This window comes from Trachymyrmex cornetzi, unplaced genomic scaffold, assembly GCF_001594075.2.
Source record: "Trachymyrmex cornetzi isolate Tcor2-1 unplaced genomic scaffold, Tcor1.1 scaffold182, whole genome shotgun sequence".
Classification (NCBI taxonomy): Eukaryota; Metazoa; Arthropoda; class Insecta; order Hymenoptera; family Formicidae; genus Trachymyrmex; species Trachymyrmex cornetzi.
The window spans coordinates 263,208-287,995 of NW_017296441.1; the positions used below are offsets into that span (position 1 = coordinate 263,208).

Here is a 24,788-nt window from a genome sequence, read left to right on the forward strand (position 1 = left end):
TTGAGATTATTTGCGGTACATTTATGCAATGATTTCATAATATAATTGTGATGTTTATCGAATTTTTAATGTGAAACCATATATCCCACATATTCTTTGGCTTAGAATATTTTCATCGTAGTAAAGAAGTAAACGCAATATCATGATGGTAATACGAATGAATTATGAAAATTTTTGTTTTTGCGACATATGTCCCTTCTGCAATAAACATTACTATACATAAACTAATTTTGACCGGGCCCGAAATTTTCATGGAAATATGAAAGATGCCCGATGCTCCCACCCGGTCCAGCTATTCCTCGGTTGGCTCTTACTAGATAAAATAGCCTGTTGCTTGGAGTTCCTCGAAACTATCTCAACAAACTCGTTGATGGAGGTGGAAAATTGGGAGGGGACAGTTTGACGTTGGCATTTCGCTATCAGTCTAACGCTGAAAGAGCGTCGCGAGGACCGACAAATCCCTAAGAAAGAGTTTTAAATCGGACAATTTGAGTGCATCGGTATGCGTCTCTTATTTATCAAAAGTTTAAAAAGGTGGTTACGTGGACTCAATTGAATCCAAATTGTTGAAACTCTAATTTAGAACTCGGTCAATTGTTGTTTCCTTGTACATTTGTTTCAAATAATCTTAAATACGAATAATTAAGTTAAATCATGAGTTGAAAAATATAAAAGGACTCGCTTCCCTATTGTGGATTCTATCTTCGAATAAAAATCTTTTAAAAGGCTCAAAAATCTATGATTGTAAACTTAAAAATAAAGATATAATGACGTGAAAAATTGAAAGGAAATCAAGATTTACACAATTTGATGATATACAATTAAAATTAAATGAATGTGTTGATATTCTTGATAAATTTGAGACGTATGTCGATGACTCAATAAAACGAATTTGCAGAGCGCCACCGCGCTATCAGAATTCGATCGACCAATGTGTATTCTGCTAATTTTGTCGCTCACGCGGTGCTTGCAGTGTCATGAAGAAAGATTATACACGACAGATCAATACTTTAGAAATTGAAGTAGGTGGCAAATCATTGTTGATGTTCTGGAAATATTTTTAGATATTTGAAAAATAAAAAAAGAAGTGATATTGAAGAATTTATAAAGCTAAATCTCAAACCGAAATGTTGTGTGTCTGTAAAAGAATGTGGGCAATTTATGGCTGTTACCTCATCAATGGTGCATTCTGATATAAAACAAGAAATCGCTTCTTTTATTTTGGTTCATCATGGGAAGCGATTGCTGTAAATGCACTAATGGTAAAAAGAACGTTATTACCGGGTCCTCCTCCGATGGATCGGAATACCGGTAGGAAAATAAAAAAATTCTTGATTTAATTTAATGTACTAATTTCTATAAATAATTATATATAGTTCCTCAGAGCTATATAATATCATTCATATTCTTAAACGTTTTGTATATATCAACCATGTTGACGCTCAAATTAAATTATTTAACAAACCTAATATATTATTAAATATTTAATTAAATATTTAAATATTATGCATATAAGATTATACACGTTTAATATATAAAGTGAATAATAGAAATTATACTGAAGGGCAATGTTGCGTCATATCGCGTGAACTCTCACGTCAGATGCATGCAATTGCATCAAGTTGTAATGCCTGATACATTGGTCTATGATATTTTTAGGATCATTCTACATTCCTATTATTTTTTACACAACATGATAATTTATTTATGAATGAAATAAGTGTGAAAGATTACTTTGTTAGATGTAGACAACTTTCTTCTTGATTTTAAACAAGCTCTTCACATTGTGAAAAAGGTGACAAAAATAGGGCAGTAGAGCAATGCCAAGACTCTAGATCATCCTGTTGACCGAAATATGTCGGGCCAATATATTTTTATGTAGTGTAAATGTAAAATACGTATATGGAGAACACAGCAAAATAATATAGACAAATATTTTGGACAAATGAAGATTATAGCAATTTTTTTTTTTTATTTAAATTTACTCTAATTTAATTTGTCACTCTCGTAATAAATTAATATTATTTGATTTATCAAATTTGCAGAATACGAGATGGATTACCAATTTTATCAGATCGTTATCAATTATCAATGCGAGGCAATATAGTTCAATTGACCTTGAAGCAATCGCGTAAAAATGACAAGGGTTACTATTCTCTCGTAGCAACGAGACTCGGACAAGAAAATGATAAAGGAGCTTTAAAGAAATTTGATTTGAGTATCAGCGAACCAAGTTACGAAGAGGACGATCCTCCTGTCTTCTTGAGAAGATTGAGCGATCTCGCGGTAAAAGTCGGCACTCGAACTAGATTTCTTGTAGAAATTCGAAGTTCAACCACTTTGAAGGTATAATTTACTACATAGAGATAATTTTACTTTATACTAACAGAAGATAATTTGTTTGTACGTGTTTATTAGAATATTAATTTAATTAAATAGTTTGTACATTATAATAAGAGAAGAAAATTCTACTTGGCAACTCACTCATGTCCATAACATCACGTAAGATACGTCCCTGCTTAACATATAAATGGATGATATATAGTTAACTATTACGATCAACCCGAAGTCGGAATCCTGATGGTGACTTATTGTCAGACATGTCTCTTCCTTCTATCCTAGTATCAGATGAAACGGGAAAAACGAACTAAGATGGACGGGAGGTCCATGACCTGAACTCGCGACGAAAAACGAAGAATAAAGGAAGCTGGTTACGCGTTCTTGTGCGTCGTATTAATACTATTATTACGCATGCCCGCATACTATGCCAGGGGATATATATTCCAACATTTCTTCGCATGCCTCTTCCGCTATACGTGCAAAATAGCCTAATATATTATAGCGTACTGTGTGTTACAAAACGTATCTATAAATTAGTATATGAGATATTATAACAAAAAGTAATAAGATTTTTAAGCGACAGATTTTTTTTATATTACATTTAAATTAGATCACTAATTTCAGACAATTTGGTATAAAGATGCCTCGCCTATTCACGATGGACCTAGATTCTCTCTCGTTCACGAAGGAAATTTTCATTGTATTGATGTTGCCCCAGTCACAGTTGAGGATCAAGGATGCTGGACTTGCATGGCGGAGAATCGTAGTGGGAGATCCTCATGCACGTCTACTCTCACCGTTATTGGTAATCGATCACTCGCTCTATTTATTCGACATTTTTAACTTTGCTCGCTTTAGATAATTAATAACTAATTTTGATAAATCTGATAAATTTTTAGTTCCCAAAGCTTACAAAAAGCCAGAATTTGTTGAAGAACTCCGCGCGCTGCTCACTGAGACAGGTACCGTGTCGTTGGAATGCAAAGTAATCGGTGTGCCTACGCCAGTATTGAGATGGTTTAAAGACAACAAGGAAATCAAAGCTGGCGATGTTTTTGCTTTGACTGCTAATCCCGATGATCCAACATCTCTCGGTGTTTATACATGTGAGGCGGTCAATTGCATGGGAACGACCTATTCTTCCTCAAAAGTAAATGCGTTTGCTATTATGATTGCGCAATAACAATTGTAACGATTCTCTTATATTTTCAAACATCAATTTCATTAAATGTAGACATGTTATTTTATCTTAGGTTCACGTAGTTGGAAGAGGAAGCCGAGAAGGTTCATTGAAACCAGCAGATGCTTTGGCACCATCCGGACTTCTTCCAACATTTAAACAGATACTTCAAGATGAATGTTGTCGGATTGGAGACACTATAGTACTATCTTGTCGTGGTAAATTAATATTAATAATAATTCTTTCTGTTTTTATTAACATTTATCTCATGTCAATAAATGAAACATTATCAACAATGATAGTTCAAGTACCACCCTGGCCGAAAGCGATCGCCTGGTACAATAAAGAAGGCCGCATTGAATCTAGCGAAAAGTATTATATAATGGAGGATGGCATAGGAGGATATTCAATTGAAATAAAACAAGTAGAAGCTATAGACGAGGGTGAATGGAAATGCGTCGTTACCAGCGAAGACAATATAAAGCAATTTACGAGTTGCTATGTAGCAATGTCTAGTACGTATTATGATAATAGGCAAACTAATTTATAACAAAAAATATAATTATCCGATCATCCGTTTATCTTATTTTCTATAAAGTACCAAGAAACTACAGGAAACCCCGCTTTATGGAGAATCTGAAAGCAATCTTGACGGAAGAAGGTCTTGTCTCGTTCGAATGTAAAGTTGTAGGTTTCCCAACGCCATTGCTGAGATGGTTTAAAGACGGTCAAGAACTTAAACCAGGAGACGTTTATCAATTAACTGGGACTAATTCATTAGGTATGTATATCCGTTAAATTTATTACATATTATTTTTTTCCTAGTCTCTATTTAAGTTATAGACTCATTAAAAAATATTTAGGTTCTTATTGCTGTATCGCGAAAAATTGCATGGGCGAAGCTAAGAGTACCGCAGAATTAACCATTGAAGATATACAGAATCAATTAAACGAAGAAGAACGTTTCCAACTTTTGAGTACTAATCAACCACCAAAGTTTATAAAAGGCCTTAGAAGTTGTGAAGCAAAAATAAACGAAAATTTTCGCTTTACAGTACAAGGTATTCGTATTTTCTGTTTCTTTTTTTAATAAATAAGTTGTTAAATAACTGTTATCCTATCTCACGCAGTTTTACATCACACTGATAAAGATACTTTTTTGTTTAGTAAGCGTAGTACCGGAACCAACTCTTTCTTGGTACAGAGATGATGCAATAATGGATGAATCTGACAAATATCAGGTAGCAAAAGAGAATCTTGGTACATGCCATTTTGAAGTGCGAAATCTCGAATTTATTGATCAAGTGAGTATTCATGACATATATAATATGATCATATTTGCTGTGATATGAAGACAACCATAAGCGTTTTTTTCGCATTTCTTTAGGCCGAGTGGAAGTGCGTAGCGGCAAATGATTTTGGCCATAGTATTACTTCTTGTTTTTTGAAACTAATTATTCCTAAGCATTACAAAAAACCGAAATTTCTCGAGAATCTACGCGCGATCTTATCAGAAGAAGGCGCCGTAAATTTAGAGTGCAAAGTTATCGGCGTTCCACAGCCAGTTTTAAAATGGTACAAAGACAACGTTGAACTCAAGCCCGGTGATATACATCGAATTATTTCCGGACAAGATGGTACTTGCTGCTTAGGAATATATACTTGTGAAGCTACCAATTGCATGGGAACAGTCAGTAGTTCCGCATCTTTACTAGGATTTGAAGGTAGTATTTACTTATTACACATAATAATTTTTAATTACTATCACTTATATGATAATGCTTTCGTCTATATGAAAAGTATAAAAAGTTTTTCTTAACAATTCTGTTTTTACTTTTATGTTGACATCCTAAGCGAGCTATTATATGTAACTTTGTTTAACTTTACAGATAAAAAAGATGCAAAAGAAATCCAGTCATCAAATGGTCATGGACTAGCGAGAAACTTGTCATTGTCAACGATACATGAAGAGCGAACATCTCAATTGTATGACACACCGCAAACGGATCATTCCGTTACTTTGGATGAGCGGGGCGAGGTATCTTTTAGCTTTGATGGCAAAGAAGTGTCAGTCAGTCTGTACGAAACACCTGATCTTACTGAGGAAGAGGCACTACAGATTGTTGAAATGTACGCCGATCAGCTGTCTGAGCATGTTACAGGTAAAAAGATTGATTTAATTTTTGTTGATTCGGCAAAATACAATAGTATTAATTATATGGTAAAAAGCTGCATTTTTTGTATAGAACACAATGTGATCGAGTTACCACCAATGAGATTTGTCAAAGAAACGTCTACGACCAGTAATTTGTTAATGGAAGCTGTAGTAATTGATGTATCTCCTGATTATTTTGTTAGCGCGGAAGACAATGATGATTTACGAACAGAAGCTGATTTCGAAGATGTCTCCATTATGGATGATATGACGCGCGTCCTTTCGTCACCTGAGCGCGATTCCCGAAGTTCCTTGAAAAGATCAGCTCGATATAATGCGGATGAAGATGAAAAAGTTCCTAATAGGCCACCTAGGAAAAAATCAATGAGTTTATCATTATCGAAAAGCGAAAAAAGCCAACGCATAGAATCTGAAAGCTTTCATAGCGCACAGAAAGACGAGCCACCATTGTCTCCGCTTTCATCTTTGAAGCAGGATGACAGCGACACTTTTGCGGACGCCTTGTCCTCTGCACATCTCTCCATCACTGAGAGTCTTGTCCAGAAACAGATGACATTGGAACATGGAACAATAGATAACAGAAAACGCAGTTTGAGCGCAGGAAGATCAACCGGTTCCAGTCTAGACGATGGTATTGGTGGTGATTCCTCTTTCGATTCAATGATCGGTGCTCCTAAAAAAAAGCAACGAAAAAAGAAACAACAGAAGGACAAAAATAATTCTGAAAAATATTCTGGCCCCGGTGATTACAAGCATGAGGGAAGTGAATCGGAAGATAAAGTTAATATGAAGATAAAACATCAACTTACAGAACCGATTGAAAAAATAGAAATGGATAATAGAAACGGCACCGAAGCAGTAAAAGAATTATTTACTAAAGAAAAATTGTTAGATAATTTAAAAAACGTAAAGGAAATCAGCAGCCATGTCTCGGAAGAGAATCAAGAATCGACACAAGATATTCTTTTTGAGTCAAGAATAGTTCTACGCAATTCTTTGAAGCTTTTATGTGAAAAACTATTTGATACACCACAATTTTTAAATATTCATAAGCAGATGGACGACGTATGTCAATTATTAGAAGATTCAAGAAGAGTAGGTGCGGACATTGAAACCTTGGCTAATCTGGAAATACCTCTGCGTGCATTGTTACAGGAAATTAATGAAATTACACCAACAGAACATATAGAAATCATTTGCGAAATTCTCGAACCAGTTATCGCTCAGTTGTCACATGTTATTGAAAATTTCGGATTATTATCTTTACAACCGACGCTTACAATTTTTAAAAAATTTCGCGATCCTATTTGTAATATTACTAGAAGAACAAAAGAATTATCATCGCTAAAACCAATCTCCGATGTGTTTCAAAATATATTTGAAGAAATTACAGACTCATTAATCAATATTCAATCGATATTTAATAGAATTTTAGATTGTATCGAACGTTCGAAATTTACGATGAATGAATCTAGCAGTCCACAACAAGTTATGATAGCGTCGGGTCTTGTTGCATGTTTAACGGAATTGAGAGATTGCGTATGTCACACAGCATACGCTGCAATGATGTTGAAAGAGAATGAAACATTAAACAGTTTGATAGAATTTAGGGAGCCCTTATTGGATCTTCAATTAATTTTATCACAGAGATGTACTTCTATCGAACTTTTGATGATACAAGAAATAAATTTTGCCATTGTAAAATTAAAAAGTGTTGTTATCATCATACTGAAAAAATTTGAAAACCACGAGGTAATTTCTCGAATAGAAGCAATTCTCAAAATATTGGAAGATACCGACAAACAAATGTCAGAATTAGTGGAACAATTATCGGAGACAAAAACCATTCAAAATATGTTAAAGAATCTAAACATTGATCAAAGTTTAAGCAATGTGCACTTTGCTCTATCATCCGTTTTAGAAAAGCAAGAAAAGTATATAGCCTCGTGTCATTTAATTACAAGTATTGAGGCATTACGTCAGACAATCGGTTCTTCGGCTGTTACAATCGCTAACTTAAAAAATCCAGTTGATGATGAAATAATTCAAGAAATTAACAAACTAAGTGACTCGTTGTTAAATCTACAGAGAAATTTATTAACGGAAAAGCACGAACCACAAGAAGAACAAATTCTTAATGATTTGATGAATCCCATCAGTAAATTGAAAGAGGTAGTTCACAGTGTAATTGAAAACAGTTCTTCGATCGAGTTAATAATACCTATGTTGGAATTGTTGGAAGATATAGAAAAGGATACAGTTTTTATAGCGAAAGAAATATCAAAGAAAAAATGGCAAGAAGAAAGTATTACACAATCTCAAAAAGAAAATAAAGAAGAAAAAAGTTATTCAAAATCCAATTTGGCTAATCAAATAGATCGTTCTTTAGATCCTATTAAAAATTGGTTATTCGCTACATCTGAAGATAGTACAAAGCAATATGAAGATGAAATGAAATCTGCATTGAGCTCAACAATCCAGGAATTGAAAAGAAATATGAGTCAAATTACTATTCAAACGTCATATTCTAAATCACCAAGTGATGACAGTTTGATAGATGCATTGATTGATCTTCGAGAACCGCTACTGAGGCTTAAAAACGCAATTTTTACATATCATGAACCAGAAGATCTTTCAATTTTAAAAAAATTGGATTATCCTATGAAATATCTTTTGCAAACTATCATGGATGTTCTTCGTGAACATGCGGAAGAAGAATCTTTACGACCGATAATAGATATCATCGAACAAATTAAAAATCAAATATTGCTTTCAGTCAAAGATATTCTTCATCAGCAAGAATTTAAACAAAATACTAAAGCATTTAACGAAACGGAAGAAATAGAAGAAGAAACTATTACAGCTTCTCGAGAAACAATTCCGGGTACTCTTACAGAAGTAGCTTCAACGCCATTTGAAGCCGAATCTACTTCATTACTTATTGAGCAAGCTATAACAAAAAACAATTCTAGTGATGTCGTCTTACAAACCATAAAAAACAAAAAACAGGAAAGTGAAGAGAGTGCGAGCAAATTAATTATGATCTTGTCAGAAACTTTAGAAAAGCTACAATTGGAAATAACTAGTATATTAGACAATTTCGAAGAATCAACAAGCCAATCTACCACAATTCCCCAATCAAAATTAGCTAATTCCATCGAAGAGTTAAGAAGGACTATTTCCACAGTACGCGTAATGATTATCTTTGGTGAAAAAACTGATTTATTCGAAGAAAAACTTAATCAAACAACTTTGGTGCTGACTAATTTAATACAGCCATTGACAAATATACGAAATCTCCTTTCCAAACCGCACGAACACGATGTTTCAGAACTCATGATACTAAATCAGTTTACTCCGTTATTGAATATAATAGAAAACAACGTGATAAAACAGATAAAAGATTTTATCGGTAAAGATGGAGATATAAAAAAGGAATTTGAGTTTCTTCTATGCGTGGTAGAAGAAATAAAAATGGAAATTCCAATTGTAATTCAAAAAATATTATTAAGACGAAAAATTTTGGAATATCTCTGGGACATCTCAAAACTATTGGAAAGTATTTTAGAACGTATGAGTGATCTAGAAAAAGCTGCAGAAGAAACTCTTGAAACTGACGTAGCAAATATTTTAGGAAAACCTATCACTGCTCTTTTAGAAGATATTAAGAGTACTATCCAAAAAGTAGACGTATTAGAACGACGAGAACCATTAATTCTTGAATTACGAAATCTTCTTGAACCCCTATTAGAATTTCATAGTTGTCTTTCAATGGTACAGAGCAGTCGAAGAAGTTTAGTTCCTGAAGCTTCTTTATTAGACGAGAGGAGAAGCGTTATTCTGCGAGCGGTCGATGGTTTACGAAAACAAGTTTGTCACACTATTGAAATATCTATAAATATGGAAGAGCCTTTCTTATTTAATGAATCCTTGACATTGCTCAATTCTGCTATTCTACAAGTACAAAAACAAATTGGAAAGACAGATTATTCGCGCCGATCTAGTAGTACCAATATTTCTCTTCAGCATCGACTTACCGGCACATTAAATCGCTTAGATAACGCTATAATAACTTTAGAAGAACACATCGATAAAAGTACATATGGAATAGTGTCCAAATGTTTGGAAGCATTAAAAAAACAAATCTCTTTTGCACAAACGCAATTCAATCAAGTTGATAGTGAATTAATTGATGAAGAAGCTATCGTAGAAGGCTTTTTTTATCCGACTAATCAACTTCTGTCGGCATTAAACATTCTGAAAGAAAATGAAGAGAAAACGCCTTCGGCAATTTCGTATAATTTAATAGTTCAGCTTCAAGAACTAACCGACTCTATTTCAGAATTAAGTTTTTCCCTATCGGCTCACAGAACAGGACTTGTTCAAGAAGGTGCTTCTGAAGGAGCACCGATCATAGAGACTTTTTCTGCCGTTATAGATGTTTTAGATAACGTGAAAGATTCTATTGGTGTCATAGAAAAAACAGTTGAACAAAAAGTGAGAATGATTATTACGAAAGTAGAAAGTGCCATTGATGAAGTTATTGAAGTATCACAAGAAGAAATTGAGAGTGTAATGACGATCACGGAAATACCGTCATCTAAAGTAATAATTCAAAAAGTTAATATTCAATCTGAAATTGAAAATACATCTACGACGGCACAAATACCAGTTTTAGAAAATCTAGAAGCAGTAATCTCCGTTGAACAATCAAAAAATGATCTAGCGGATATGAGAAAAAGCAAAGAAGATCAGAAAGAAAATGAAAACCGAAAACATTTGACAAGTGATATAATCAAATTTAATTCTGCAATAAGTAATTTAATACAGCCGTTAAAAGAATTGATTGATTTTGTGAAATCTGCTAAACAAGAATCTCTGATTTCAAAATCTGAGGAAAATAAGCGGAAAATACAAGAGTTAACAGCCTTAATACAAATTCTTAACGATCTACAAGCTACAAATATTTCTATTAAGACAGTAATATCTTTCTCATCTATCAGTATATTATTAGATAATCAATTCTCTCATATGAAAAATATTCTTGCTGATTTCGAACAAGCTGTCAACACAGTCATTTTCTTGATTCATAAAGGAGTGAAACCAGAATTAAAGGAGAGCGTTATGGCGTCTTTACCATTTATCTCTAAACCTTTAGATGCTCTTGAAAATGTATTAGCATCTATATGTCAAACAATCGATGAAGACAAATATATTGACAAAGATGAAGAACCATCTGCAATCTCGAAAACCTTAATATCATGTATTAACGATACCATTAAATCTCTAAATGAAATACAAATATCAAAATGTGTTAATATCGCTGACGAAAAAGAAACGGAAATATCGAAAATAAAAGAAGAAACAACTGCGCGACCCCTTGAGGAGCTCGTAGAAGCTATAATGGAATCTCAAGAACAGGTAAAATGTGACAAGACTTTGCTTTTAAAGTCTGATTTGCCTTCCACGGACATGATCGAGTCAAAAGCCATCGATGATTTAAAACCCGTCAAAGCAAAAGCAGATGAAATACTTACTGAAGAAATAGATGGTTCAAGAAAACAAGGTGCAGTAGAGACGCCGCAGCAAGCATTAACATCTTTAGAGTCCAGTCAAATCGAAGAATTACTTCCTGAAAATATAAAAATGATAAAATCAGTAGCAGAACCTTTAGAAAAAATTGAAGAACACAACTTTGCAACGATTGATCAACAAAAGTTAGAATTAACTCAAGTATCTGATAACAGTATGATTCAGGAAGAACAAATAAAAGATGAAATTTTAGAAGCGATTATCTCTTCTCTTCAAACATTGTGTAAATCATTTAATAAAATTGGAGAAATAGGAATTTTAGAATCTTCCAATAAGAAAACAATTACGTTTTCGGATTTGACGGAACAGTTACTAAATTTACAACTTGCATTATCGTCTAAAGTTACCGAAGGTATTAAAAAAAATACGGTGACATTACTGAAATTATCTGTAAAAGTTTTGGAAGAATTACAAACGTCAATTGCTACAGTTCAAGAACAAATGGAACTTAATGCTGTAACTGAAACCAGTTCAAGTGAAATGTCTAAGTCATTTTTAGTACAAGCAGTCATGGAACCATTAAAAGACTTGAGAATGTCAATTGCTTGCATTCAGTCTGATTCAACAATTATTCAATTTATCCAGCAAGAAGTAAAATTATCAAGTATTATACAGATCGCGATTTTGCAAAATCTTGTTAAATCGATAGTGCAATTTGGGGAAAGATTTATGTCTATTATTAGTCAAATGAAAATGGAATCTGTGCCGTTAAAAATTATTAAACAAAACGATCAAGAGCTGGATCCAAAAGTTTTACGTAAGACTGTTGATTCAATTCATATTTTACAAGAAACACTTTCTCAAATTGAAAACCTTAATATTTATAAAACTGGATTATTAGAAGTGCCAGAACAGAAAAAAGAGATCGCTCAGTTACATACAGTGATAGATTCTTTAGAAAAATTGGAACAATTATTAATTATAGGTACGCAGGAAACTACAGTCATAAAGGAGGAAGAACTTAGTAAAAATCAAAATTTATTGGCAAATGCAAATTTAAAACTTGTGCTAGAAGAACTGAGAAACTCGATTATTTTAGTTCAGGAGCAACCAATCTTGAATGATGTTCCTATGTTAAAAACATTGAATGAAGCTCTAGAAAATCTGAAATTACCGTTAACAATAGTCAAAGAAATTGTCGATCATACTGAAAAAAGTACTGAAACTGAGAAAGTATCAACTGTACTGTCGTTTGCAAACTCAGTAGAAGAAATAGCGAGTCAACTGATGGCTGTAATTAAACAAGATATTGAAAAGCAAACAATTAGTGAAACTTCTCTACTGAAAATGATGACTATTCCAATTGAAGAACTGCAAAGTGCAATACTAAAACTCGAAGATCAAGTATCCCAAACATTGGAAACAAAAGAATCAACGAAAGCTGTTACTTTAAAATGTATGATACAACCATTGCAAGAATTACAGCAATCATTCTTAACTGCATCTTATGAAGAAACCGTCCTTGTCTTGCAACAATTGTCAATCAAACCGATATTGGATAACTTGAATAAATCTGTGACAATAATTTTAGATCAATTGACGACAATCCAGGATGTACTTGTGGATATGAATACAGATGATTTAGTAACATTGAAGAACTTTACTGGATCACTTAATAATTTAAGAACGTCGATGGTAGTTCTGCAACAATTGAATGCAATAGAAAACGCTGGTCAACAGATTGTAGAGATCGAGAATGCATCCGCGTTGCAAGCATTCACGAAATCTATTGAAGAGTTCAAAAAATGTTGCTCCGTTGTTGTTAAACGATCAAGAATTATCAAAGCTTTTACAACAAATATAAAATCGAAACAGTCCAATAAAATAGACACACATTTTATTGAAAATATTATTGCACCTTTGCGATTATTACAAGAGCAGATTCTAACTATTGAAGAAACTAAAATGCAAGAATCTGAGATTTTAAATGTTACGGAAATAAGGAAACCAGTTACTGTGTTAAGCAGTCTTGTCAGTCCCTTGCAACAACTTGAAAAATCTTTTGTCGCAACGGTGCAAAAGGAACATATTATTAAACACGGTACACACCCCCTAATAACTGAATCATCTTTTGTAAGCCTAGAAAAACTTGCTCTACAACCTATTCTTGAGGAAGTACAAAAGTCTATTGCTATTGTACAAGAACAGGTGGTATTAGAAGCAGGAAGTCAAACTACATCGAAAATAGAAACTGACGCTTTACTGAAATCAATCGCGCAGCCTTTAGTGGATTTGAAAGCTTCTATCGCATCCATTCAGCAAGTAACCGCAATTGCACCAGATTTTTTAAATGAACTTGAACAACAACAAAATATTTCGGCACTGAACACTTTTACTGAAACTCTTTATAATCTGACGGAACGTATAGCAATGTGTAACTATCAGCAGATTATTATAGAACCTACGACAGACACTATTTCTGAAGATGTTTCGTCTTTAAATACATGGGCAGATGTAATCGATGAATCTTCTTCAAGAATTACGCGTCCAATGGTGATCGATCAAGAAGCAATCGAATCCCCAATTGAAATTGCAACATCGATGACCGAAGATGAAACCTCTACATTGAAAACATTAGCAAAGCCACTAACTGAACTACGAGAATGCCTAGCGTTGATCGTCGAAGAACAGAAAACAGTCCAGCCATATAATACGACGTGTTCTTTGTCGGAAAAAGAAAATATTTCATTGATGAAAACAATAATACAACCTCTATCGGAATTAAAACATGCAGCTGCAATAATTATTGGAGAACAAATGGCTATTGAACGTGCTAATGAACATTCATTTGCCATCGATGATAAAAATGAATTTATTCTTCGTCCTTTAATGGAACCACTTGAAGAATTGCGTCACTCTATTGCTGTAATAGAGGATCATATACTGGTTGAAACATCAACGGATCGACCGAAGAATAATGTCATATTGAATACACTAATTGAACCTCTATTTGATCTTCAACGTGCTATATCTGTTTTAGAAACACGAGTGATATCGCCGGATGTTGAATTGATGTCCGATGATGCAAACAATTGGATTACGGAATGTTTAGCAACTCCTTTGCATGAAATAGAAAGATCAATTGCTGATATTCGACAATGCAGCATAATAGAACCTGAAACTATAATTGTGAAAGAGCAAACAAAAACTTTAATACCAGACTGGTCAATTATCGAAAAATTAGTAAAATTAATGAAAAGTATTAAATTCGCGATGTCACGTATAGAAGGTGATTCTACCAAAATTGAAACTCTCAAGACGATGGAAATACCACTTATTAATGTACAAGAGAACTTAGTGATACTAAAAAATAAATTTAATTTAGGTACTGTTGAAGACAAAGATAGTATTGATGCTTTTATCGAGTCTCTTTCCAATTTTGAGAAATGCATTTTATTTCTTAAGGAAGAAATTGTTGATAAAACAGTGTCCAAACAATCAGATACGATAGAAATTGATATTATGATATCCGCCACTCTCATTACACCCTTAACAGAATTAAAACACTCTATTGAGATTATAAAAACATCGTCAAGCGTATGTTTAAATTCTTTGGAAAGACCATTAGAACTAATATTAAACGTGCTCGAAACAATTGTATCTATGCAACAAAATAAAAAGCTTTTAGAATTATCAATGAAAATAATAAATAATATTTCAGATATTAACAACTCAATTGAAACCATCGAAAACAAATTAAAGCAACAACAGGTGTCAATTGTTGAAATTTATATCGAATACGAAGCACTTGGAATGTTGATCAAATCTTTAGAGAATATTAAACAATGTATTATACAGATACAAGAAAAACCAAATACTTCTAATTCAATGATTAATGCTCTTCAGAGACTAGAGAAATCTATAGCTGTAATGCGAGAACAGTCAGCTGATAAACCATTGATGGAACCGCAACATACAAACTTTGATGGTCTTTCGAAAAGTTTGATACCATGTCTACTCGAATTACAAGAATCAGTAGAAGCAACAAAAACATTATGGTGCGAAGAAACAATACTAGATGGATTAATGATACTTGAAAAGCCAATTTGTAAACTACTAACTACGATAAATATTATATCTGATCAGTCTTTGCAAGAAACGATTTCATTAATAGATAAATACAAAACGGCTCTTCAAAAGAAATCCATACAGGAAAAAAATAAAACATCTGAAATTGAAACAGCTGTCGAAAAAGACAATAAAACTAAAAAAGAAACAATGAAAGAAGAAATGGAAGAAATTAAGTTGGTAAAAGATATAGACTCTGCAATAATCAATGATACGAAAGATAAAGAAGACACGAAGAAACCAGAAAAAATAAAACAGAAAAAAGAAATAGATGATGAAAAATCAACGAAGTTAACACATAAAGAAAAAGTTAATCAAATAAAAAATAAAAATGAGAAACAAGAGGAAGAGAACTTAATTCAAAAAATACAAAAAGTAAATGAAGAACAGGAAAGCAAGAAAATTGAATTAAAGGAAGAAACAGAGCAAAGTGAAAAAAGTATAAAAGATAAAAAGCTAAAGCAAGAATGTAAAAAAGTAGAAGAAACTGACGACTTTAAAAAGCATAAAGAAACTGAAAAAATGAAAGAAATTAAAAATCATCAAGAAGAAATTAGTACAGCCGAAAATGTGAAAAACGAAATAAAAGAATGTGAAAAACTTATAAATATTGAAGAAATGAGCGAAAAAAAAAGTGAACAAAGGAACAAAGAAAAGATAGAAAAAAAGGAAGAAGAAAACGAACAAAAGGAGCAAGAAACTATACAAGAGACGAAAAAAGTAGATGAATATACGAAAACTGAAGCAGATCACAGCATTAAAGAAAAAACGAAAAATAAAATAACAAAGGAATCTAAAGGTATAGAAAGGAAAGTAGAGCAAGAATCGAAAGAAAAGGAAGAAAATGCAGACAAAATTAAAAAAAGGGAACAACAGGAAAATACAAATAATATTGAAAAATTAAAACCGACCGAACATGCGGGAAAAGATATAGCTAAAGGGAAAGAAGAAAAAAATCGAGAAAAAGAAAAAGAAATTGATAAAGCACAAGAAAAGAAACAGGAATCTGTGAAAATAGAAGAAGTTGAATTAAAACAAAAAGAAAAGAATGAGTGTAACAACGCAACAGAAGCCAAAGAAATAAAGAAAAATATAGAGCAAAAAATTCTCAAAGAAGAAGAATTGAAAAAGGAGCAGGAAGATCTTAAAGATATAAAAGGTACTGCACAAAATAAAAATAACGTTCAGAAAAAAGAAGAAAACGATAATCTAAAAAAAGGAAAAGAACAAAAGGAAGAAAAGGAAAAGACAAAAATTAAACACAAACAACAGGAGACAAAAGAAAAAGAAAAGAAGGAAGAAGACGAAAAGATTGAAAATAAAAAGATTGAAGAAATGAAAAAGGAAAAAGATAAAATCAGTGCAAAGAAAGAATCTGCACAAGAGAAAATAAAAGAAGAAAAACATGAACAATCAAAACATCAAAGTGTAATGGAAAAATTAAAAGAAGCAAAACAAGAAGAACAGAAGAAAGAAGAGGTAGTAGAAAAGATAAAAGAAGAAGAAAGCGACAAAACAAAAGATCAGAAGATTGAAGAGTTCGAAAAGAAAAAAGAAAAGTTAAAAGAGCAAGAACAGAAGAAAAAAGAGATAACAGAAAAAATAAAAGAAGAAGAAACCAAAAAAACAGAAGATCTACAAACTGAAGAGTTGGGGAAAAAAGAAAAAAAGATTAAAAAAGCAAAACAAAAGGAACAAGTGAAAGAAATAAAAAAAGAAGAAAAAGGGTTGAACGAGGAGATGATAGTAAAAGTGAAGGAAGGAAAAAATAAAGAAGTAAAAAATGAAAAAGTTGAAAAATTAAAAGAAAAAAAAAATGATGCCAGTAAAAAAGGAGAAATAATAAAACAAGAAGCAGAAGGGGAAAAGGATGAAGTAAAAATATCGAGGAAAGGGGATGAAGAACAAAAAGAGACAACCAAGCTTGAAGAAATGAAAATAGCACAAGATAAACAAGTAAATACTAAGAAAAATATAGAAAAGGATAGGAATCTAGCCGCGCAGGAAAGAGATAAAATAGAAAGTAAAGAAATAAAAAAGATAATAGAGGAATCAATAGAAAAAAAGGAAGCTGAAATTGAGACAGAAAAAATAGTACAGCAAACACAACATAAGTATACAAATGATATAAAGAAAGAAAATGATACAAACAAATCCGGAAGAAAATATAAAGAAATAATTGAAGATCAAGAACGAAATCAAATAATACAAACAAAACAAAATCAGAAAGAAAAAGTAAAAAACGATGACATCCAAGAATTAAGAAAAGATAAAAATTTATGTTTGCAAATGAACGAGGATCAAAAAGAACAAAACAATGAGAAAATACTTCGAAAACAACAAGAAAAGAGCAAACCGGATATTAAAGAGGAGAGATTGAAAAAGGAAGAGGAATGGAAACAGAGAAAATCGCAAAGCAATGAAAATTGGTTATATATGAGAGAAGAACGCATTAATAGAAGTGGTGAACGCAGAGTACAGAAAGAAGAAAACGATTATCAGGAGAGAGATATTGATAAAAGGCTACATCGAATGGAAAAAGAAATTAGGAGAGATGAGACTGCTAGATTATTATGGGAGGAAGAACAAAGATTACGAAAAAGACAAGAAGATGAAAGATTTAGAAATAGACAAAGAAAAAAAGAGCAAATAAGAGAAAATGAATGGTCTAGAAAACGCGAAAATGAATCCGATCGTTTTCTTAGAAATATGTTGGAAGACACATATAATAACCCAGACAAATCGACGTCAATGTTTTTCAATGTTGATTATTCTCGACAACATATTTTTCGGTTTAATTCTGACATCCCAACGCTTTCTAGTACTTCCAGATCATACAGTTGGAGAGATTCTTTAACATCACTAAATAGGAAAAGATTCGACAATTATTGGGATTATAAATTACATAGTCCTTCCACGGATAAATATTATTTCGATACAAGATCTTTGTACAGAAGGCGCAGAAAAAGAGAAAATCGCATGATTCGCGTGAGACCAATCAATTTGCTGAAATACGAAGATTATTCAACTGGGGATAGCGATGCCACTATTGTACCTAGTACGTGTATGCGATCTCTCCGACGTACAAAAGCGAATGCTATCTCACGTATCGATTTCAATACTTGTATGTCTGAACCGTCCAGCTTCACTGACCTTCGTCAAAATGAGGTAGTTATTTAATATTAAACTGCTTTTTACAATTTTAGTAAAGAAGAATCTTAAAATTTTTTTAATGTTTACATTACAGAATTTTCAGTGGGCTAAACCAAAGAAACCATCGTTTTGTACAAGATTGACAAACAGAATCGTAGAAGTTGGTATGAGGACAAGGCTGACCTGCACCGTTCTTGGTAATCCAGAACCACGCATCTATTGGACTAAAGACGATCAAAAGCTAAATGCATCTGACAATCATTATAAAATGCGATTCGAAAACGGTATGGCTTATTTGGAATTACAGGATGTCCTTTCTGAAGATGCTGGAATATACACATGCGTAGCTGAAAATACACATGGCACTTCGACTACCGAATCTATCTTGAGAGTTTACTCCGATCACAAACCTATACATTCACCTCCAACTTTTGTAAAATTAATTAAAGGTATACTCGTATATGCACAAGTATACCCGTTTTAACGTGTATTAATTTATACGAGTTTTTTGAAGGATAAACCACTTTTTCTTTTAGATACTTATCGATATTCTGATCGTAAACTGATCCTGGAATGTTGTATACGAGCACATCCGGTTCCTATGATTTCCTGGCTAAAAGACGGAATGATTCTTCAAGGTGAACGTTACAAACAGAGCTCTCTCGATGATGATGTCTATCGATTGGAAATAACAGATCCTGATGTCACTGATAATGGACAATATACGTGTCGCGCAACAAACGTGTTACATACTGAAGAAATATCCCATATTGTTAATATTGAAGGTGATTGAAATATTATATGTTATTAATTATTATCAATGCCTTTAAATATTATATAATAACATAATTTTAGATTGGCGATCCATAAACAATTCACGGTTAAGCGACGAAATTAGATCAAAATTCGCACGAAGACCACGGTTCTCTAACTTACCAAAGGATTATAGCGTACCCACTGACGGATCTATCGGTCGTGAAGTAGAACTCAAAGGTAAATAAAATGCTCATCAAAAGAGTAAATTATATATCGAATTATGAAGTTCTTCTTAATCTATTGTAGGTATACCATCTCCGGAAGTAAAATGGCTACGCGGCGATCGAAAGGAGCCAATTACGGTACCAAAAGCAAGAACCTTTGTAGAACGTGGACTTTATACCTTAATTGCGCCTAACGCGACAGAGCCAGAAAAGGATACATACGTTTGTAGAGCAATTAATGCTTATGGACAAATGGATACAAGCGCGACAGTAGATGTAATATCATCGAGTGCTGGAGAGCACGGGGGAAAACCTGCGATATTCGTCTCGAGACCTTCCAAGAAATCGATCGATGTAATCGTTGGCGAAGACATTAGTATATCCTTCCGAGTTAGCGGTATTCCTAAGCCTCGAAGTAAGTCTTCGATAAAACAACTCTCTCTTAATTTTTCATATTCTCTCAAATTAACCGTATTTATCGGTATTCGCTCCAGAATTTCCTTGACTGATATTCATGGGTCCAGTGTACTTTAAATCAATGTATCTTTGCTTAACGTAACTGAACGATTTTTTTTTATTTTGAAGAAATAAGACAAAATTCGAGAAATAAGATTATATAACTTAAATTATGTAACAGATTACGAAAATAAACAATTTTTCACAACGTAGTTGAAGAAAATATCCAGAGGTCCATTAGATCCGCGAATATCAATTAGAATTAAAGTTTATATTTCTCTTTTTTTATTCTTCGCCTACCTTTTCTTTCACTATTTAGTAATATGGATGAAGGGATTAACAGACATTACGGATGGACCGAGATCGTACAAGGAAAGTATTGATGATTATATCAGATTAATATTAAAAAGAGTTGTACCTTCTGATGAAGGTACCTACTGCATTTTAATTAAAAATAGATATGGCTGTGACAGAAGTTTCTTCTCGATCAAGGTGAGAATCTTCATAAATTTAATTGAACTCTCTAAAAAGAAACATATAATTAATATCTTATTCAAATAGATAAAGCAACGTGCTAGATCATTGACTCCATTATCAGATTGGAATTCTGTTACTGAGCGTGACATAGAAGAATACAACGATGACATGTCCTACGTGAGAAGTAAGTGGCTTTGCAATTATTTTTATACGTGTGTACACACAGACACACACACGCACGCACGCACGCACAGAGTGAGAGAGAGAGAGAGAGATTTGTGCGTGCGTGCGTGCGTGCGTGCGTGCGTGCGTGCGTGCGTGTGTGTGTGTGTAATATTAGCTAAGGGAAAATGCGAGAAAAATCGTGAGATTTTGTAGTGTATATTTAGTATTGTCTGTGTCGTCGAGTGTTGATCATGTGTGTTATGCTTTCTCGACTTTTGTAATATTATTATTAGTACGTGATTCCTTGCTGTGCTGCTAATGTCTTGATTAAATAATTTAACGGAGAATCAGGAAGTTCTGTGGTTCAATTATTGACATCTGAGATTGTGGTTCAGCGATGAACGGATGATATTGAAGTTGTTTAAAGAGAGGAAGCTGTCATCTCAGTCACGAGGAAATTTCCAACGTAGAGCAAAACATAGCACATGTAGTGCGGACATTATAATAATGACAGAATTTGACGATCGAAACTGTTATAGGATTAATTGTTAGATTGTAAAATCTTGCGTGAGGAAATGTATATAGTTGTAATACCGAAAAAAGCGAATATATGTTGTGAGATAAGTTAGATTATGTATAGAAGTATTGCTGTAGGTTTGGTTTATGCATTAATCGTTTAATATTGAGAATGGTCTGATGACAGACCGAAACGTCTATTTATCAGTAATTATGTATCATTAAGATGAGTAAAATATAAATAATTTTTTAATACGAATTCGCTATTTCAATCCTACGCACGTGGAAAAAGCCATCTAAAACCGAAAGTTATCTTTTGTAGTGTATATTATTTGCATGAATATTTATAAAATAGATACTTAGTGTAGTAATAAATTTCAACTAAGATGTCACAACATTATTATAGAATATATTAAATTTAGAATGACAATCTACACCACTGCAACATCGTATGCTTGGCTTAAATTTTAATGGCTAAACGCCAGTTGACGCCTGGATTAAACGATCACGCAAACTGATATTAATATTTCATTTGACTATTCATCAAATTAATATGCTAATCAAAGATTTCCTTAAATATACGTAAATGTAATCTTTAGAATAAATGAACTGCAATGTAAGTGAGTCGATATTCTCAAATGAATTCAGAATTACAGCACATTCTCGAAGTCTTGGACTTGTAACGTAAAATAAACACGACAAGAGAATATTAAAGTTTCCTTCATTCGAGAAACATTTTGAGACGGGTTATTCTCTATTATTAGTTTACCTTCTTACTCATCTCCCACCAGCATCTCACGAATTTTACAAATTCAAAATTCAGTCATCGTCTGAATGTGTATCACTTCATACACTCTACTTTACAAAACTTTCAATTTTATCACGATATATTGTGCTGAGAAGAAGTATATCGCAAAGTGAAGAATTATTTATTCGTTTCATCAATATCTTTTGATAAATGCTAAATTGCCGCAAAATTTATCATTACTCGTCTAATATTTTTATTGTATGATAATAATATGTTAAATATGTTTCTTTCTTTCATTTTCTTTGTAATATTAAAATTTTTTTCTTTAATATCGCGTTCGATTTGCAAGCATTAATAAATATGTATATATTACTAAAATAAATACAATAAAAATAAAATAAAAATAATGCCACATAATCATGGAATGACTATCAATGTCGAAAACGAAAATATCACTATTTCGCGTTTGAGACGTTCATGGACCAAGAATTGTTTAATCACTGACTTTTTGGAATATTTGTATGGACATCGAGGTTTGCCAATAGATGAAAGTTATTCCTATAATATATAAATTTTCATAAAAAAGTTTTTATAAGTTTAACAATAGCATAATTAAGATATATAAATAATTCTATATTTATATATCTTATAATTTTCAGACGTGCCCGGTCCGATCAGTAGCGAACCAGTTGTTATTGATGGTGGAAAAAGCTGGCTCTCGTTGAGTTGGGGTAAAGCAGAAAGAAGAGGACCTGCACCGGTGGTCGCTTATAAAGTCGAAGCTTGGCTGTTAGGAGGTGATGGAGGTGCACGATGGGCAGAGGTGAGATACAAAAAGAAAATAATATTTTTAACTTAACAATATATATTTGTTAATTTTTTTTCATAAATTAAATGTAATTTAATCTTGTTAGTTGGGAATTACGCCAATCAACGCATTCGACGCATTCAATTTACGACCAGGTGGAGAATACAAATTTCGCGTAACACCGCGAAATCGTTATGGATGGGGCGAATCAGTTACAATGAAGAATTCAGTGTTGATTATTGAAAGTACCGATCTTCCAGAATTCACAAAAATTTTACCGGGTCAATTAAAAACTCTTGAAGGAACATCGGTAAAATTGGAATGTGAGGCAAGTTTATATACCTATAAAAGTATAGTATTTTACTAGATTTTTAACTAATGTCGCTTATTTTATAAATATACATTATACATATCTTATTTTATATGGTCATTTCAATTTTTCTTAGATTCGTAGTGATTCCAAAATAGAAGTACGATGGTATCGCGAAACAACAGAAATTAATCCGTACAATGATACCAGATTTGCGATATGTTATGATGGTTCTAAATGTTCTTTAGCAATTGCAAATGTTAAAGAGGATGATTCTGGAAGATACGTTTGCGAGGCGAACAATAGGATCGGTAAAGTGTCATCGTTCGCTAGAATTCTCGTTGTTACTGATCCAAGAATTATTGAGGCTGATGCTAAACTTAAAACGAGGTAAAATAAGATATTATCTTAATACAACAAAACTAGTAATAACATGATATTATTCTATTAAAAGTTTAAGCATTGAATCGAAAGATAGACCGCCGCAATTCACCATGAGAATACGGGACAGACGAGTGCAAACAACTTATCCGGTAAGGCTTACTTGTCAAGTCATCGGACATCCCATTCCAGAAATTGTTTGGTATAAAGACGGAACGGAAATCTCTCAAGATGGTAATTAATTCATTGTCTGACATAAAATTTCCTATATTAACGTTTCGCTAAATGTTCCTTTCTTTAGACCGCCACATCTTTTGGAATGATGACTCAAATTTTCATACTCTGGAAATAATTCAGTCTGCTCTTGAGGATTCTGGATGTTACATGGTGACAGCGAGGAATATAAACGGCTCAGTTTCTTGTCGATGTACCCTCGTGGTAGACAAAGGAATTCGGGCCTACATCGCACCGGAATTTCTTCGTGATCTCAACGTGGCTTACACGATTCATTCAGGCGGGGAACTACGAATGTCGGCGCAACTTGAAGCTTATCCGTGTGTTGGTGTTGTCTGGTGAGCGATGATTGCAATTAACGATACTTACATTTATGATAACATAGTTCAGAATAAATACTTTTGTTTTCATTTTATGATTGCATTTTTCGCGTAGGCATCGCGATGGTATTCGCTTACGACCCAATAGAAGAGCGATAATGACATTAAGTCACGACGGTACCGTCCAATTCTCTTTGGCTAATATTACTACGCGAGACGCAGGAGTTTACAGTTGTACCGCAACAAATGTAGTCGGTCAAGCAGAGACATCCACTAGGATAGCTGTTACGGCCGCGATCAAGGATCAATCGTTCATTAACGAATCAGCTAATATTACAAATCCAGATATACCGTAAGTTCAATCATTATGATTTATTTTGGCGTTCAATCATTATAACTTATCTTACTAACATACAGTTGTAAATAAAATTGTTCTACTTTTAGATATTCAAAGGAACCTCTTTTTGTCACGAAACCTTTATCAACTGAAGCAATCGAGGGAGATACGGTTATCATTCTTTGTGAAGTGGTCGGAGATCCTAAACCGGAAGTAATATGGCTGCGCGACTTTCTCAAGGTAAAACTGTTACAAATAGATAGATAGATAGATAAACTTTATTGATCCCCTCGGGATTACAATTTTATACACATATATATCGCACTTTACACAATCTTACTTATTATCTTAACCTAACTTAACCTACCTTAAATCTATGCCGCCTATTTTCTCTTTCTCTCTCTACGCTAGGAACTTCCGTTTGTGTCTTTCCACTCCATTACCGTGGGTTCCTTCTTCTAAAAATTTCTCTGAACTATCATCTTCCCCACAGACCCCCTCTCTCTCCTCTCTCCTCCCCTCTCCCCTCCCTTCCCCTCCCCTCCCC

The 24,788-nt window shown here is 33.2% G+C and overlaps 1 protein-coding gene across 1 annotated transcript in view; it reads left to right on the forward strand.

Moving 5' to 3' along the window:
- Positions 1-24,788, forward strand: part of LOC108759380 (uncharacterized) — a 38,029-nt gene that overhangs the window by 2,254 nt on the left and 10,987 nt on the right. Inside the window, exons 3-26 of the mRNA XM_018504802.1 lie at positions 2,046-2,346; positions 2,965-3,145; positions 3,240-3,490; positions 3,594-3,738; positions 3,823-4,035; positions 4,119-4,301; positions 4,384-4,581; positions 4,688-4,824; positions 4,908-5,244; positions 5,410-5,682; positions 5,767-18,524; positions 18,604-18,958; positions 19,046-19,294; positions 19,365-19,502; positions 19,572-19,904; positions 20,265-20,437; positions 20,507-20,606; positions 22,511-22,674; positions 22,766-22,987; positions 23,106-23,359; positions 23,424-23,584; positions 23,652-23,922; positions 24,020-24,256; positions 24,349-24,481. Coding sequence (XP_018360304.1) covers positions 2,046-2,346; positions 2,965-3,145; positions 3,240-3,490; positions 3,594-3,738; positions 3,823-4,035; positions 4,119-4,301; positions 4,384-4,581; positions 4,688-4,824; positions 4,908-5,244; positions 5,410-5,682; positions 5,767-18,524; positions 18,604-18,958; positions 19,046-19,294; positions 19,365-19,502; positions 19,572-19,904; positions 20,265-20,437; positions 20,507-20,606; positions 22,511-22,674; positions 22,766-22,987; positions 23,106-23,359; positions 23,424-23,584; positions 23,652-23,922; positions 24,020-24,256; positions 24,349-24,481 — 17,767 coding nt within the window. The remainder of the gene's footprint in view (positions 1-2,045; positions 2,347-2,964; positions 3,146-3,239; positions 3,491-3,593; positions 3,739-3,822; positions 4,036-4,118; positions 4,302-4,383; positions 4,582-4,687; positions 4,825-4,907; positions 5,245-5,409; positions 5,683-5,766; positions 18,525-18,603; positions 18,959-19,045; positions 19,295-19,364; positions 19,503-19,571; positions 19,905-20,264; positions 20,438-20,506; positions 20,607-22,510; positions 22,675-22,765; positions 22,988-23,105; positions 23,360-23,423; positions 23,585-23,651; positions 23,923-24,019; positions 24,257-24,348; positions 24,482-24,788) is intronic.